This window comes from Triturus cristatus, chromosome 1_2 (genome assembly GCF_964204655.1).
Source record: "Triturus cristatus chromosome 1_2, aTriCri1.1, whole genome shotgun sequence".
Taxonomy (NCBI): domain Eukaryota; kingdom Metazoa; phylum Chordata; class Amphibia; order Caudata; family Salamandridae; genus Triturus; species Triturus cristatus.
The window spans coordinates 887,854,780-887,870,458 of record NC_140580.1 but is presented as its reverse complement, the minus strand read 5'-3'; the positions used below and the strand labels follow the sequence as shown (position 1 = coordinate 887,870,458).

At 42.1% G+C, this 15,679-nt stretch overlaps 1 protein-coding gene and 1 long non-coding RNA gene across 6 annotated transcripts in view; one reads left to right on the top strand and one right to left on the bottom strand.

Annotated features, from left to right (window-relative positions):
- Positions 1-15,679, bottom strand: part of LOC146868226 (uncharacterized) — a 463,829-nt gene that overhangs the window by 149,244 nt on the left and 298,906 nt on the right. For all 4 annotated transcript variants that reach the window (XM_085609528.1, XM_085609530.1, XM_085609529.1 and 1 more), the window contains one exon: positions 1,497-1,690. In XM_085609528.1, coding sequence (XP_085465654.1) covers positions 1,497-1,690 — 194 coding nt within the window. The remainder of the gene's footprint in view (positions 1-1,496; positions 1,691-15,679) is intronic.
- Positions 1-15,679, top strand: part of LOC146868227 (uncharacterized) — a 342,604-nt gene that overhangs the window by 230,686 nt on the left and 96,239 nt on the right. The gene's annotated exons all lie outside the window — the stretch shown is intronic.

Here is a 15,679-nt window from a genome sequence, read left to right as displayed (position 1 = left end):
GACCTCTAGTTTTAATCCAGAACATTTAAGCCATGTGTGTCACCTAAGAAGCATGCTGGTATTAACACCCCTAGAAGCTGTATCTGCTGCATCTAGTTCACATCAGATGGAATTGTTGGCAATCGCCTGATCCTCAGTGACAATTTGTTGTACATTTTTGTGGTGTTTCTCCAGGAGGTATTGTAAGAATTCCTACATCTCATCCCAATGGGCTCTATCATAGCGGGCCAGAAGGGCTTAAGAATTGGCAATATACCAATGATTAGCTGCCTGTGTTCCGACACACTTCCCAGCTGCATCTATTTGCTTACTCTCCTTCTCGGGAGGTGGAGTGTCTCCAGTAGCCTGGCTGTTAGCTCTCTTACGAACCCAAATGTTTTGCTCCGCACCACAGTAGATGTGGTAGGTTACTGGCTCGATCCCGAAGGTTTGTCTTGGTATGAAGAGGTAAATGCCGAAGGCTTGGTATCAGATTTCGGTGCCGGGCCAGAGGGCAGGGCGTCGGAAACAGTCTTTCGGACCCAACCATGGCCAGAGGCCAGTGGTGGTCAAGCGACCTCTATGTGAGAATGTTTTGAGACCTGTTTGGGTATAGGAGTAGTGTCCGGGATCATAGCACTTACGACTTGACCGGATGGAAGGCTGCGCATCTCCATATCTATCTCCATGTCGGAGCAGGAGCTTTCATCAGGGAAGAAGACCCCTTTTTATCTTCTGAAGCTGGCTCCTCCTGGGCGTGCTCCTCGCCGAAAAGGTCAGGAGTATCATCTCTGCTTCTGCGAGACATTTTCAGTCAATGAGACCTTCGAACCCGTAGGGTTTTCTTAGCCTGATGGGACTTACACGTGACGCAGTTGGCTTCACGATGGCCGGGGGAAAGACACAAGCTGCACAAGAGGTGTTAATCAGTGTGCAGATATCTCGCATGGCAACGCGGGCAAAATCTGAAGGGTATGTGTTCCATTAGAAGGGCATCCTCGATGGAAATGAGTGCACGGGGGAGTTGGCCCGAGACGGGTGGCATCCCGAAGGGTGGTTGGTCAAAGGCCGAACCAACGAAATTTTGATAGCAGCGCAGAAGTGAAAAGCATGATCGAAATAATACAGTTGAAGAAAGCAAAGAACCAAAAAATCGTACTAAACGGAGTCGAAACATGGGGCAGAGGAACACATGTCCGAACTAGACAGCGGAGAGAAAACAATCTAACAAAGAAATCGATGCCCATGCGAAGTATCACCGAGAGGCGGAGTAACTCAGTCTCGTGACTCAAAAGACTTCTTCAAAGAAAAACAACTTGCACAACTGCGGATCCAACACTCAATTTCGAACATAAGTATTATTAATGGCAGTACTGAGTGTAACAACATTTTCCAATTAAAAGAGTCCGGTTTGCTTTAAAACCATTATATTTCTTTACAAACACCACCATTCTAAGGTTCATTTGGAGTGTAATGCATCATCTCTTTGTAGTCTAATGCATGATGTCTTAACTCACCCATTTCCAGCTCTTCGTCATCTGCCGCTTCTTTGTTCCCATCTTCCCGATTGGCTAGGCGGCTTGCTCTATGATGGAATGGATTGGCGAATTGCAGAAGGATGCTCTTTGGGTGTGTTGCCCCGAGCTGCAGTAGTTGAGGCTCATGCTGTTCCTCCTTCCTAGCACTGACTTTGTTGACACGGTCTTGCCAGCTGTGGCAGAACAAGAAGTGGGCACATGTTAAGAAAAGAAAGGAAGTCATATGCAAAACTCAGATGAGAGAGGGAGGTCACAAATGATTGGATCTCAGACTCACAACTACAACCCTTGTCCACCTCTTTAGGGTATCACGTAAATCAGGTCTTAAGATTTTTCAAAAGAAGCTATTAGGAAGTTAATTAAACAAGCATTGGCAAAGCCAATAGGTTTCCCCTATGCAGGAGCTATTGGCTTTGCCAATGTGTTTTAGCCATGTTGTACACCAGCATGGCTGATGTTTAGCATGGCTAAAAGTTAGTGGCATAGAGAAGAGTGGCATGGAGTGCCGTAGAGTGGAATGGCAAAGAGTGGAGTTGAGTGTCAGAGTGGTGTGGCTAAGAGTGTTGTGTATTGAAGTGGCATAGAGCGGAGTCACAGTGGAGTGGTGTAGAGAACCGTGGAGTGGTGTTGGGGTAGAGTGTTGCAGAGTATAGTGGGGCAGAGTGGAGTTCCACAGAATTCAGCGGCATACAATGCGTCATAGAATGCAGTGGTGTAGGTGAGAGATTTGATTAGTAGAGAGCAGTGGCGTAGAGTGGTGCAAAGTAGAGTATAGTGGTGCAGAGTGCAGTGGAACAGAGAGGCACAGAGTAGAGTGACAAAGAGCAGTGGCACAGACACAGTAATGCAGAATAGAGTGGTGTACAGTTCAGTGTTGTAGAGTGTAGTGGTGTAGAGTAACAGAGTAGACTACAGTGGCATAGAGTGCAGTAGCATGGAGTACAGTGGTGGTGAGTAAAGTGCAGTGATTTAGAGTGCAGTGGCGTAGAGTAGCATAGAGTAGAGTGGCGTAGAGTGCAGTGCCATAGAGTAGAGTGGACTGGTATAAAATGCACTAGCTTAGAGTGATGAAGAGTATATTGGAATAGAGTGCAGCAGCATGGAATTCAGCACCGTACAATGAAGCATTGTAGAATGCTGTGGTGTAGATTAGAGCGGTGCATAGTACAGTGCAGTGGGATAGAGTGCAGTGATGCAGAGTGGCACAGAGCAAATTAGCACAGAGTGCAGTGGCATAGAGTAAAGTGGTGCAGAGTAGCATGGTGCAGAGTGGCACAGAGTAGAGTGGCGTAGAGTAGTGCAGAATAGAGTATACTGGCATGGAGTGGCATAGAGTGCAGTGATGTTAAGTGGCATAGAGTGCAGTGGCACAAAGTGCAGCAGTGTAGAGCAGAGTGGCAGAGAGTGCAGAGGTTTAGAGTAGAGTGGTGTAGAGTGCCGTGGCATATAGTGGAGTGGGGCAGAGTAGAGTGGCATAGTGTGCACTGGCATAGAGTAGATTATCTCAGAGTAGAGTGGAGTGGTGTAGGGTAGAGTGCAGTGGAGTAGAGTGTAAATGAGTAAAGTGGTGTAGAGTGCAGTGGCAGAGTGCCGAGTAGATCAGAGTGACATACAGAGGACTGGCGTAGAGTGCAGGGGGATAGAATGGGGTGGTAGAGTGCACTGGCATAGAGTGCAATTGCATAGAGTGCAGTGTTACAGAAAGAGCTAGAGTGTAGTGGAGTTGTGCAGAATAGAGTGGAGTGTCCTGGACTGAGATAGTGTAGAGTGCAGTTGTGTAGAGTGCAGTGGTAAAGAATACGGTGGTGTACAGTAGAGTGGTGCAAAGTACAGTATAGAGGGATAGAGTGAAGTGGCTTAGAGAGCAGCGGCATAGAGTGGAGTGGTGCAAAGTAGAGTAGAGTGCAATGGCGCAGAGTGCATTGGTGTAAAGTGGAGCGGTGCAGAGTAGAGTGCAGGGGCGCAAAGTGGCGCAGAGTGGAGTGTGCATGGTGTGGTAGCAACCTGCCATTTCAGACAAAACATTTTCAATTGAAATGACCATTACATTTGCACAGACATACAGTTTGTCAAATAAAACCGCACAGTGCTCAAACAATAATGTGCGGAAATGGCATCACCTAGTGTACTGATTTGTTTTGATCATATTTAAGTATTTGTTTCCAACACACTTTGGAATTCAAAAATGTGCTTCACTTGTGCTTTCCTATTTCTGATATATTCTGAAATACTTGCACAGTTCATTTAAATGCTGTTGTGTGCTAGAAAAGGAATATGTTACTTACTGTGTAAGCATTTATTCTTGGCATGTAGTCTCATGCTTAGTATACTCCTGCCATCTAGTGTTGGGTTCGGACGTTTACAAGTTGTTTTTCTTTTAAGAAGTTCTTCAAGCCACGAGGTAAACAGACTCCTTCTATTTATAGACAACATCTTCGTATGGACAGGCAAAGAGACACGTCTCTTAGATTTTATCACTTGGCTTAACATCGAGTGATGTTAATCTCAAGTTCACAGACAAATACTCTAAGGAGAAAGTTGAATTCCTTGACATATGGATCTTGGGTACCAAGAATACCATAGAAGTTAGCTTGTACAGAAAACAGACTGCGAAGAATACCACCTTGGAACACAGTAGTTTTCACCCTTCTTGTAAAAATGACTCCATCCCTTTTGGAGAATTTTTACGAATACGGCGCAATTGCACCAACAATAAAGAGTTCATGAAACATGAGGAACAATTACAAATACGACTATTATTTAGAGGCTATCCCAAACGCCTAGTGAGACAATCTCTAAAGAGGGCTAAATGTTACAACAGGGACACCCACGTTTCTGGACAAAGGAAACAACATCAGGACAAATTAGTGTGTGTAGAAAACCACTTCAATAAAAATCACAAAATCAAAAATTTTTAAATAAAAATTGGAAGATTCTCAATGTGAACATAGAGGAGGAAGTATTACAGAAACCTACAGTGGCCGATAGGAGGAACCCAAACTTGGAAGATAAACTAGTGCATAGCAGATCTCATACAAAGGGGACCTCTAGACAGACAACTATTAATGGATTGCCGCCTGTTATAGGGAATTACAGATGTGGAAATTGCCATGCGTGTGATTCTGCCATGATGGTACAACAATGGAGTTATGGGGGGAAATCAGGACTACTGAGAGATATGACCAACTGTAGATCTTCAAATATAGTCTACCTGATCCTTTGCCCTTGTGGCTTAGGATATATGGGAGAGAAAGGCAGAGAATTCTGGACCCGTTTCTCGGAACATTAATCGGCCATCAGAACACACAAATTACAGGCACCAATGGGTAGACACTGCTGTGATCATAACCATAAAGAAAAGATGTAGAGAAAAACTGAAAGAAAAGAGAGACCTACTGAATTTTTAATTGGATACTGTACGCAAAGGATTAAATGAAGAGATATCATGGATGGTAACATGAAGGGGATCCTTTGTTGATTAAACCTGCATTGATTCACACTCTTGATTTAAGGCAACACCTTTCAACAGCGTTTAATACCTTTCTAAGTGACAGTATCATACAAACTATTATATTTACCATAACTAAATGCAATAGGTGGACATTTTTAATGTGCATTTTGTTTTGCCAGTGATTTATGCGATATGTACCTTCGCATCCTCCTGGGATTCTTCCTTTTTCCTGGTAATTTTGTCCGTTTGAGGTACAGTCCCTAATTGGACACAAACGAGAGCAATGCCATAGGTACCTTTAACATGTTTAATTATGGAGCTCTCTTTGAAAATAAACTGCAGATGGGAATACATATTGCTATGCAGCAATATTTTTAAATCTCCCGCATATAATAGTTTGAGACATGGGTCCCTCTTGGTAATACCGAGGTATTGGGCTAGTCTGGCCTTCGTAATATGGCCCTCATCAGTTTGGTCTGTCCCCTCATGGACCGCTTCCATGCTGAAATATATTGTCATTGGGAATCCATAGTTATAGGCCGTCACCAATTTCAATTTGGTCACACTAATGAGCGTGATCACGAGATTTCCTCCACAGTATTAAGGATTGTGTTTACTTTTACACTTTCATAAATGGGATCCATGCCACTCTAAGATGGCGACCTCGTTGGCTCACTGGAATGGCGTCATCACGCTAGTTAGTGTGCACATGTGTAGGCTATCGACCACTAAACCACAACATAAAGTTGTCTGTCTGCTCTAGGTAAGGGTATGGAGCCCATTCAAGGAAATTGCAGGACCCGACCATAGCGGGATGATCTGGAAAGGCTAGAAATTGATCTCAAGGAACCGCGGTAAGATCTGGGAATGGTTTGTTTGACTTTATCACAGCTTTTGGGACCGTATCGGCATGCATTAGGCAATCAGAATAGGTATAGCCTGTCGTTCAGTGTGGGTCAGTGTACCACCTTTACAAGGAAACTAACATGGGGTCGGGTAATGCTCGTCATCTTATAGACATGCCCCTTACATCGGCTTTGGTACAATCGGTCATATAAGCAGACTCCATTAACTTTAATAAACTCCAGATACACGCACTGCAGACTTTAGCACTGGTGGATAAATTCCAGTTGGTAGTCTTACTATAGCCTTAGTGAGTCTTCATACAACACTTTTAGGGCATGTAGATACAGAACAGGTGTACTTGCCCCTTTCCGTTTGGTTGATGGTTTGGAGGCTATTTTCAATACAAGTAACCTGGATGTACTACAGCCCGAGTCACTCAGTGTTTGTGAAGTGTGAAATACGACAATACAACATGAGACATATCCCAGCAAATGAGAAGGGAAGTTTAGGACTGTAAGACATAGTTTGATTCTTTTTTCTAGAAATGCATGTCAGTTTTGAATATGTAAAGAGATATACCATCATACATTCATCAGCCCTCACGTAGTAGATATTTAACTTTAAGGGGCCTGACCATACATAAGAATTGCTTTTCCATATCCAGTGTTCTAATTTATTTGGACACTTAGCCTCTTTTATTTCACTTTGTACTTACAGAAGTGCCAGTCTGCTCCCCTGAGAGTTTATGGATATAAATAATTTGGAAGCACGCCGCAGCAAAAGTTATTAGGTGGAGTCATATTTATTAGAAGGTAAGATTAGTCACAGATCTGGTCCATTTTGCCCAATTTTTGCCATCTATTGGGCTTTGTATGTCAGCTTATTTACTTTTCATTGCCTTGCAGAGCGGGATATATTCCTCATATTTTGAACAATTTAATTGGTTCCAACCAGTTGGGATTTAATATTTAGAAGGAAGAAGCATTCCTCATTGTATAAGGTGCATTATGGATTTTGTTCACCTTTTTATCTCTTTCTCTCAGACATCTGCCTTATGTTTTTTATTTTACTTATAATTTAGGCTTGTGGAACTTTCTTTCTTTATTAGCTGGTAATACCATGTAGCACGCCTCTGAACCGTACTTTAAAAACCTCTTCACATGATTCGGTAATTCCTGTCAGGGTAACAGGCTCTGCATGCATCATGGGTTTGCATGTTAGTGGGTCGGGTTTTCCCAAATAATTGGATTTTTTTTACTTAGTTTTCAGCAGGCATCGCAGCACTGCAGACGTGGTAAAGCTATTTTTTTGTTATTACCTCACAGAGAACCCCTGTCCACCTTTGAGATTTCTTCACAATCTAAAAGGTCCTGATGAAGGAAGTGATTATCTCAATCCACCTAAGCGGGCGTTGACCGACCATATGGGAAACCTACCCACGACAACACACCAGTGGATAACTTCTAGATTAAATCATGCCACATCATTGACATTTGGGTGTATGTCATTTGAAATAATAGGATTCCCTACGATAATTTAATTTCTTTCTGTGTGTGAATGTGTTGTGTGTATGAGACGGTTATGAGTGGTCAGTATGATTGATGGATGGATGGTTGCTAGTGGGGTCATAGGTGATGCATTTTATGATGTTAATTATTGCAGTGTATATGTCACTCTGTCCTTGTCTTTTAGGCAATACTATGATGTAGAAACTATAGGTTTTGTGTCTGTGATTCATGGCATGTTGTTTATTGTGCATTTACAGCAAGGAATAATTGTATATTCTTGTTTAAATTGAATTGATATGAACAAAAAAAGTTATTTATAACAATATCTTAACAAATATTTTGTACACTTAAGAAAATAAATGTATATTTGTTTAATAATCAGTCTGTTCCGAGTGCTGTGTTGTGTACCTGCCTTGAGTATGAGCCTATTGGAGGGCATTTACAAAGCAATATAGGTCAGACAAAGGTTTTTCTTGATGTTAGTTGATATTCCCCCCTTGATCTTGGACCTTACAGTTTACCTAGGGGGTACCTTTTTTCCTAGATATCCTCCTATAGTCTGTACTGCGCATGTTCATTGGCACCTTTGTTAGATTGTTTTTAGCTCATCGGATGAGCTTTAGGATGGGAGCAATATAGTGACAGAAAAGATGAGCATGAAAGTGAAGAGTATAGTAATGTAAAACTTATTAAGTAATTATATACATGAACCAATAGCTGCGAGGGAGGAGGGTGGGTGCATAGGAATCTACAACACTATATGCTACAAGTAGATGCTTACAGGGTAAGTAACATATTCCATTCGTAGCATATGTTGGCCGTAGATACATATGCTTAGCATCAAATGTAAAACAGTGCTCCCCATAAGCGGTGGTTAGCTATTGGTTGATGTAGATATTTGAAAAAGTGTTTGTAATACACTCTAGCTTGTTGATTAGTTAAGACATCAACACAATAGAATTTTGTGAATGCATGTTGGTTATTCCATGTTGCTGCTTTACAAATATCTCCTTTGCGTGAGGCTCTTGCCGTTCAGGGCCGAAAATCATAAAAAATTCTGCCCATATGGCGAAATAATTATACCACAGTAACAGGTACAAGCGTCGGAACAACTGGAGCGGCACGAGCGCCACCAAATTTATGAAAAACAGCTGCGGCACAGAGAAATTGGACCCGAGGGTCGGAGCTCAGGAGCGGACCCAAGATGGCAGCAACGATACGGACTTGAGTGCTGAGGGGGCTGCGGGCGGCCGGAGGGCGCTGCTGCGACTATCGGCAAGCGCGGGGGCTCGGAGGCTAAGTTTCAAGAGCGCGGAGCAGACTCTGCAGTCGACCGAGGAGGCCAGCATGAAGGAACTGGAGAGCCGAGAGCAGCCCAAATCGTGAGTAACGGACCACGGCCAGCAGCGGCGGAGACAGGCTCCACCCCCTTCCCTGCGATTGTTAAAGGAGGTGCACCAACGGCATCCCCGTGCAGAACTTGACAAGAGGAGGGGTTAGCGCACTTCGACCCCTACATTCGCAGAGGAAAAAGGGAAAAACAAAGGGAACCCAAAAATAAATAAATAAAATAAAATAAAAAGATGATCCCCTCCGGCTGAGACAAACGCGTCTTGAGCGGGCGGAGAGGAGGGAGAGACGTCTGGGAAATGCCTCAACCAAATACTCAGGGCAAGGCACGGAGCGACGCACCGGGGAGAAACAGATCTAACACGACTTCTAAAATAGGCTCAGAACAACTGCGCTCCAAGAGACTTGCACACATAGACAATTGGGAAAGACCTACACAGGTACCACAGTGTTGGCACATACGATCAGCCATAGCGAGCTGGCAAAGAAAGAAAAAGGGCGACACAATCATTCTGCGGATTGGCTAAGCGAGCTGAGGAAGATATAAACAGCCGGCTGAACCCCGCAGGAGACCAGTCAGGCAACCTGGCTGAAGTGTAAAGAACGCAGGTTCCGGACAGATATCACGATTAGAACAACTAACAGCCAAGCAGACTAACAGAGGGCCTAAAGGACCAGCAGGCACAGGCTGCACAACAAGAAGTGCACAAATATACGTTAAAAGAAGGAACGCAGTAGAAGCTAACGGACGACCTGCAGGAACTGGAAAGATCCGGAGCCAGAACCTCCACATACTCACTAGGGAATCGCACAAGAAACACTTCAGTCGAATCACAGCTGCTTGTTTTCTCCCCCAGAACATTAGACAGCGAGACGAAACGCGCAAAGTATCAGGAAGCATTGGGAAGACAGACGGGAGACAAACAAAACTGCACTTCGATGCACGCAAATCCACCCGCACACAAGAAGACTCAGATCACACAATGCCGCCAGCCAAACCTCTACTGAAGATTTGAAGGAAATCCTGCTCTCTAAGAGAAGTAGCCTTAATTCAATAGAGGCCAAAATGGACAGCATGTGTACGCGCTTGAATAATATTACCCACAGGATTGACCAACATGATGAACGACTTAAAGAAGCTGAACACCGTATTTATGACCTAGAGGACACCTTCACTGGCCGAACGGAACAGTTACTGAACATGGAACACATTTTAAAAGTTATTGCCGCAAAAATTGAATCAAGATCTTGAATCCAGATCGCGCCGCAATAACCTACGAATTCTGGGAATCCATGAATACGGGACGAATGGAGGAATACATAGAACGGCTACTCACAGCGGTTTTCGGGAAGACTTAGTTCTCGACAATGATGGTGGTAGAAAAGGCTCGCCCACCGCCTGCGACCAATAATCGCTAGACTGCTCAATTACCGATACCGGGACACCGCATTGCGTTTAGCAAGAGAAGAACTGAAACACTCATTTGAAGGAACAGAACTGGGGATCTACCCGGACTTTACCCTGGCGGTTCAAGAAGCTCAAAAGAAATGTGTACCAATAAAAAAGAAGCTCCAGCAGGCTAACATCGTTTATGCCATGCTTTTTCCGGCGCGCCTCTGAGGCATGCACCAGGGCAAACAGCTCATTTTCACAAACCCACAGCAAGTGGCTGAATTCCTCAAAACTACTGCCCGGGGATCACCTTGACGAAAATGCACCTCTAGCCCATCAGGGTCCACAGCAGCTCTCTCTGACATTGAATGAGAAGGAATAGATAACCAACGGCCTCCAAACTATGGGAGCAACAGACAAGATACTGCACGAATGCACAGACTGAGCTAAAAATCACCGAATCACCGAGAGAGGATACAAATGAACTGAAAACACTGCGGGGGACACAAGCACTGCTGCCGATACTCCCTGATCCCTTAGCGGACTAGACAAACATGCAGGACTCAGATCCATGCCCTGAACACCCTCGCAATGCGAGGACGAGCCTAAGCGCCTTCCTGCGCCACCCATGAAGGACACCCCTACTATGAACAGTCATAACTGGTTTAGTGATAATATGTTTAAACAAAGGAGAGGGGGCTCTCACACCGAAGGGATGGAGCACCCGGTAGCTAATAAGTTCAAAAAAGTTTTCCCCTCGGATGAATCATGCACTGATCATTTCCCAATCATACATACATATCCACTTCCAAACCATGTAGTCTACACAAATCGTTGATAATTGAGGCACTTATCGATCAACCACACTCTAATTAAAAATCAATTTCCTTTAATTGGAGATATATTCACATATAATACTCATATGAGTTCATTCGCATATAAAATCATCAAAAATGAATAAGCTTTAGCTAAATAAAACATCTATTACAAAAAAGAAAAGTTTGTCACAATAATAAACAAATAAAATACATAAACAACATACCACAATATAAAGCAATATGCACCAATGTAAAATGAGGAAGGATACAAAAAGAGACAATATACTATGTCATTCTTAGCGTTAATTTGGACATTTGAATAGGCAGCAACAAGCATAGGTATGAATCCCTTGTCTTAAACTGTTTGCGGACTTCACCAAATTTAATCGCATATGTGGGCGTCGACGCGTTTCGATGGTGTCGTTTCAATAAAGACCACCTTCTTCAGGACAATATTTTTAGTCTTCCTCAATCGTTAAAATGACCATATCACATATAGGCCTAAATAAAAATTACATCAATTAGAGGGGGACAACAATAAATCGTTCTGACATGTTTATCTTCTAAAAACGAACCCATTTTTAAACTCAACATTTAGCAGCTAATTCGGAAGACCATAAGTGCGACAATCATCTAACTCATCGATCAGAGCCATTCATTCAAAACATTCATTTGTCGATATTCTCACTTGTTAATTTAAAAAGGGACTTGTCTAAGTCTCCTCGTTGCATCTGTATCAATATAGAGTGTAATTATTCACTCTCTTATCTATGATATAATAATCATCCAGTTTTTTTATCTGCACCAAACCGGCCCTCCATCATACTTTAGTAATTCTCAACTACAGATAGACCGTTTAATGTATGCTTTAATCAGGAAGGTACCTTGTAACTTCATTGCTTTTATTGGTATCAGAATCAGTTCCACAATAGGCCACTTCTTATACAGGCCAATATACTAAAATATAGGAGAAAAGAATAGTATTCAATGTTTATTTCCCCAAATGATTTCTTAAGGTGTGATAAGAGTCAATATTCTCACCTGTGTTTTAATTTCCAGAGTGCGAACCGTGATAATGTTCGTTCTGTTTGGGTCACGAGCTCCGCACCTTTGGCGGATATTTTATTTCACGCGTGGCTCTTTTTTATCATTAGATCACTCGCTCTTGGCTAATGGGATGTAAAAAGACAAAGAATGCCTATTCAAATCGATGTGAATTTAATCAACATGGTCAATTGGTTACCCTGCTACTCTACATTATCTTCGAGTTTCAACAGGATAATTATCTTTTTTTGCTAACTTCCTGTTTTAGGTTAATCGAACTTAAGTATAGATCAGGGCTGTGGGCGTTATTTTACTGTTTTGAAACCCCCGACACTTAACGGGACGATCCTGTCTATACTTCCCCTCTATACTGAAAGTCTTAGGGGTTCTAGACACATACATGAGCGACAATCCTGTCTATACTTGTCCAATATACTAGAAAACTTAGTATTTCTATTCTAATACAATCTCTGTTTAGGGCTTCCTAGAGCCTTGACTAAGTCAGTTTGAAAGTAACTCACTATTTTATCCGGGGTTGATCAACTCGTATCCAGTCTCCACCGCGTCTAGCGTCCGCGTTCAATGGGTCGCGTCATCAGTCCGCGTCCTGAGCACCACCATATGGGATAGCGGTTCTTTTATATAGTCACTCCCAGTCAATTAATCAATTAGTCGGTTCTTTCCGATTTTCAAAAAACCAAAACTTTATTAGACTCTCAAGGGGCTTGTGTAAGGCGATCACATCGTCTATTTGGTCGCCATCTTGGACTGGTTCGTATATTATCGAACCACCCCGTTCATGTTCTATTGCATCAAGTGGACTCATTGATATCAGTCATTACATATATATATCGATTATATCTTGCGGAATGATTTCTCTATTTCGTAAACCTTTTATTCAAAAACCCTTTTTATCAAGTTATGATCGCGGTCGCCATTTTGGGTTGGGATTATCATTCCGTTTATCTATGAGTGACCAATATCTTCTTCTATAAGTTTTGGTCCTAAATGCATCCTGAAAGGTGCATTTTGTGCATAGGTGCCTTATTGCCCGAGTATATTAGAAAGATGCCCTATAGCTGTATTCCAAGACTACAATTAATTCCCTGGTTTTTAGAGTCCTTCTGGGGTTTCTCGATCTGAGATCAATGTCTATATCGGCTAATTAGCGGATCCTTATACTGCAATTCTCATCCAGTCTTCTTTTGTGTTAAGGCCTCTAGCTATTGTATCCAATTTGGAAATGTACCATTGTTCTCTGTTTTTTCTCTTCCTTTCTAGGTCTCCTCCCCTTTTGTTCACCGTTATTCTTTCCACTATAAACCATTCAAAGTTAGTATGGTCATGTCCATTCTTGTTATAATGGTCCACCAAAGGTGCATTCAGTTTGCCTGTTTTTAGGGCCGACCTGTGTTCTAAAAGTCTTACCCTGAGTTCACGACCTGTTTCCCCTATGTACGCTAATCCACATGGGCAGCGTAATAGGTAAACGATATTGCAGCTCCTACAGTTGTTCAAGCTTTTTGTCTCAATAGTGTAACCATTATATGTTAGTGATTTGGCCACAATACAGTTCTTGCATATTGAGCAGTGGCTACAAATATTGTTACCACGCGCTGTCATTCCTTCTAGATTTCTTTGTCTGCTAGGGTTACTTTCTCTGTATGTATGGACAATATTTTTTCTGATATTGTCGTTTCGCTTGAAGGCGAACAATGGTTTTGGCAGTTTAACATCATCATCATCATTTAAGAACAGAGTGGTCCGTCACATAGTGGTCCCTCACATATATACAACGGTTTTTTAGATCAGCGCCCGAGGAGAGGGATGAGGACAAATCCAAATCACAACCAAGGGAGGGGCCAATTCCAACGGCCTCAACCTCAGGAATATCTCAACACAAGGAACAAGAAATATTGGAGATAAACACATGCAGTGACAAATTCCCCATAATCAACCTGTCCACACATACACTTACCAAAATAGAAATTGAGGTGTTAGAGAGGGGACTCACATTCGCACCCACGGCCAATGTCAATAAGTTCAGTTTAGAAAAAGACCTCAAATCGTTCTTTCGTAAAATAAGACTTAGAAGATTTTTCCAATAATTTGAATAATAGGTTTACGAAATAGAGAAATCATTCCGCAAGATATAATCGATATATATATGTAATGACTGATATCAATGAGTCCACTTGATGCAATAGAACATGAACGGGGTGGTTCGATAATATACGAACCAGTCCAAGATGGCGACCAAATAGACGATGTGATCGCCTTACACAAGCCCCTTGAGAGTCTAATAAAGTTTTGGTTTTTTGAAAATCGGAAAGAACTGACTAATTGATTAATTGACTGGGAGTGACTATATAAAAGAACCGCTATCCCATATGGTGGTGCTCAGGACGCGGACTGATGACGCGACCCATTGAACGCGGACGCTAGACGCGGTGGAGACTGGATACGAGTTGATCAACCCCGGATAAAATAGTGAGTTACTTTCAAACTGACTTAGTCAAGGCTCTAGGAAGCCCTAAACAGAGATTGTATTAGAATAGAAATACTAAGTTTTCTAGTATATTGGACAAGTATAGACAGGATTGTCGCTCATGTATGTGTCTAGAACCCCTAAGACTTTCAGTATAGAGGGGAAGTATAGACAGGATCGTCCCGTTAAGTGTCGGGGGTTTCAAAACAGTAAAATAACGCCCACAGCCCTGATCTATACTTAAGTTCGATTAACCTAAAACAGGAAGTTAGCAAAAAAAGATAATTATCCTGTTGAAACTCGAAGATAATGTAGAGTAGCAGGGTAACCAATTGACCATGTTGATTAAATTCACATCGATTTGAATAGGCATTCTTTGTCTTTTTACATCCCATTAGCCAAGAGCGAGTGATCTAATGATAAAAAAGAGCCACGCGTGAAATAAAATATCCGCCAAAGGTGCGGAGCTCGTGACCCAAACAGAACGAACATTATCACGGTTCGCACTCTGGAAATTAAAACACAGGTGAGAATATTGACTCTTATCACACCTTAAGAAATCATTTGGGGAAATAAACATTGAATACTATTCTTTTCTCCTATATTTTAGTATATTGGCCTGTATAAGAAGTGGCCTATTGTGGAACTGATTCTGATACCAATAAAAGCAATGAAGTTACAAGGTACCTTCCTGATTAAAGCATACATTAAACGGTCTATCTGTAGTTGAGAATTACTAAAGTATGATGGAGGGCCGGTTTGGTGCAGATAAAAAAACTGGATGATTATTATATCATAGATAAGAGAGTGAATAATTACACTCTATATTGATACAGATGCAACGAGGAGACTTAGACAAGTCCCTTTTTAAATTAACAAGTGAGAATATCGACAAATGAATGTTTTGAATGAATGGCTCTGATCGATGAGTTAGATGATTGTCGCACTTATGGTCTTCCGAATTAGCTGCTAAATGTTGAGTTTAAAAATGGGTTCGTTTTTAGAAGATAAACATGTCAGAACGATTTATTGTTGTCCCCCTCTAATTGATGTAATTTTTATTTAGGCCTATATGTGATATGGTCATTTTAACGATTGAGGAAGACTAAAAATATTGTCCTGAAGAAGGTGGTCTTTATTGAAACGACACCATCGAAACGCGTCGACGCTCACATATGCGATTAAATTTGGTGAAGTCAGCAAACAGTTTAAGACAAGGGATTCATACCTATGCTTGTTGCTGCCTATTCAAATGTCCAAATTA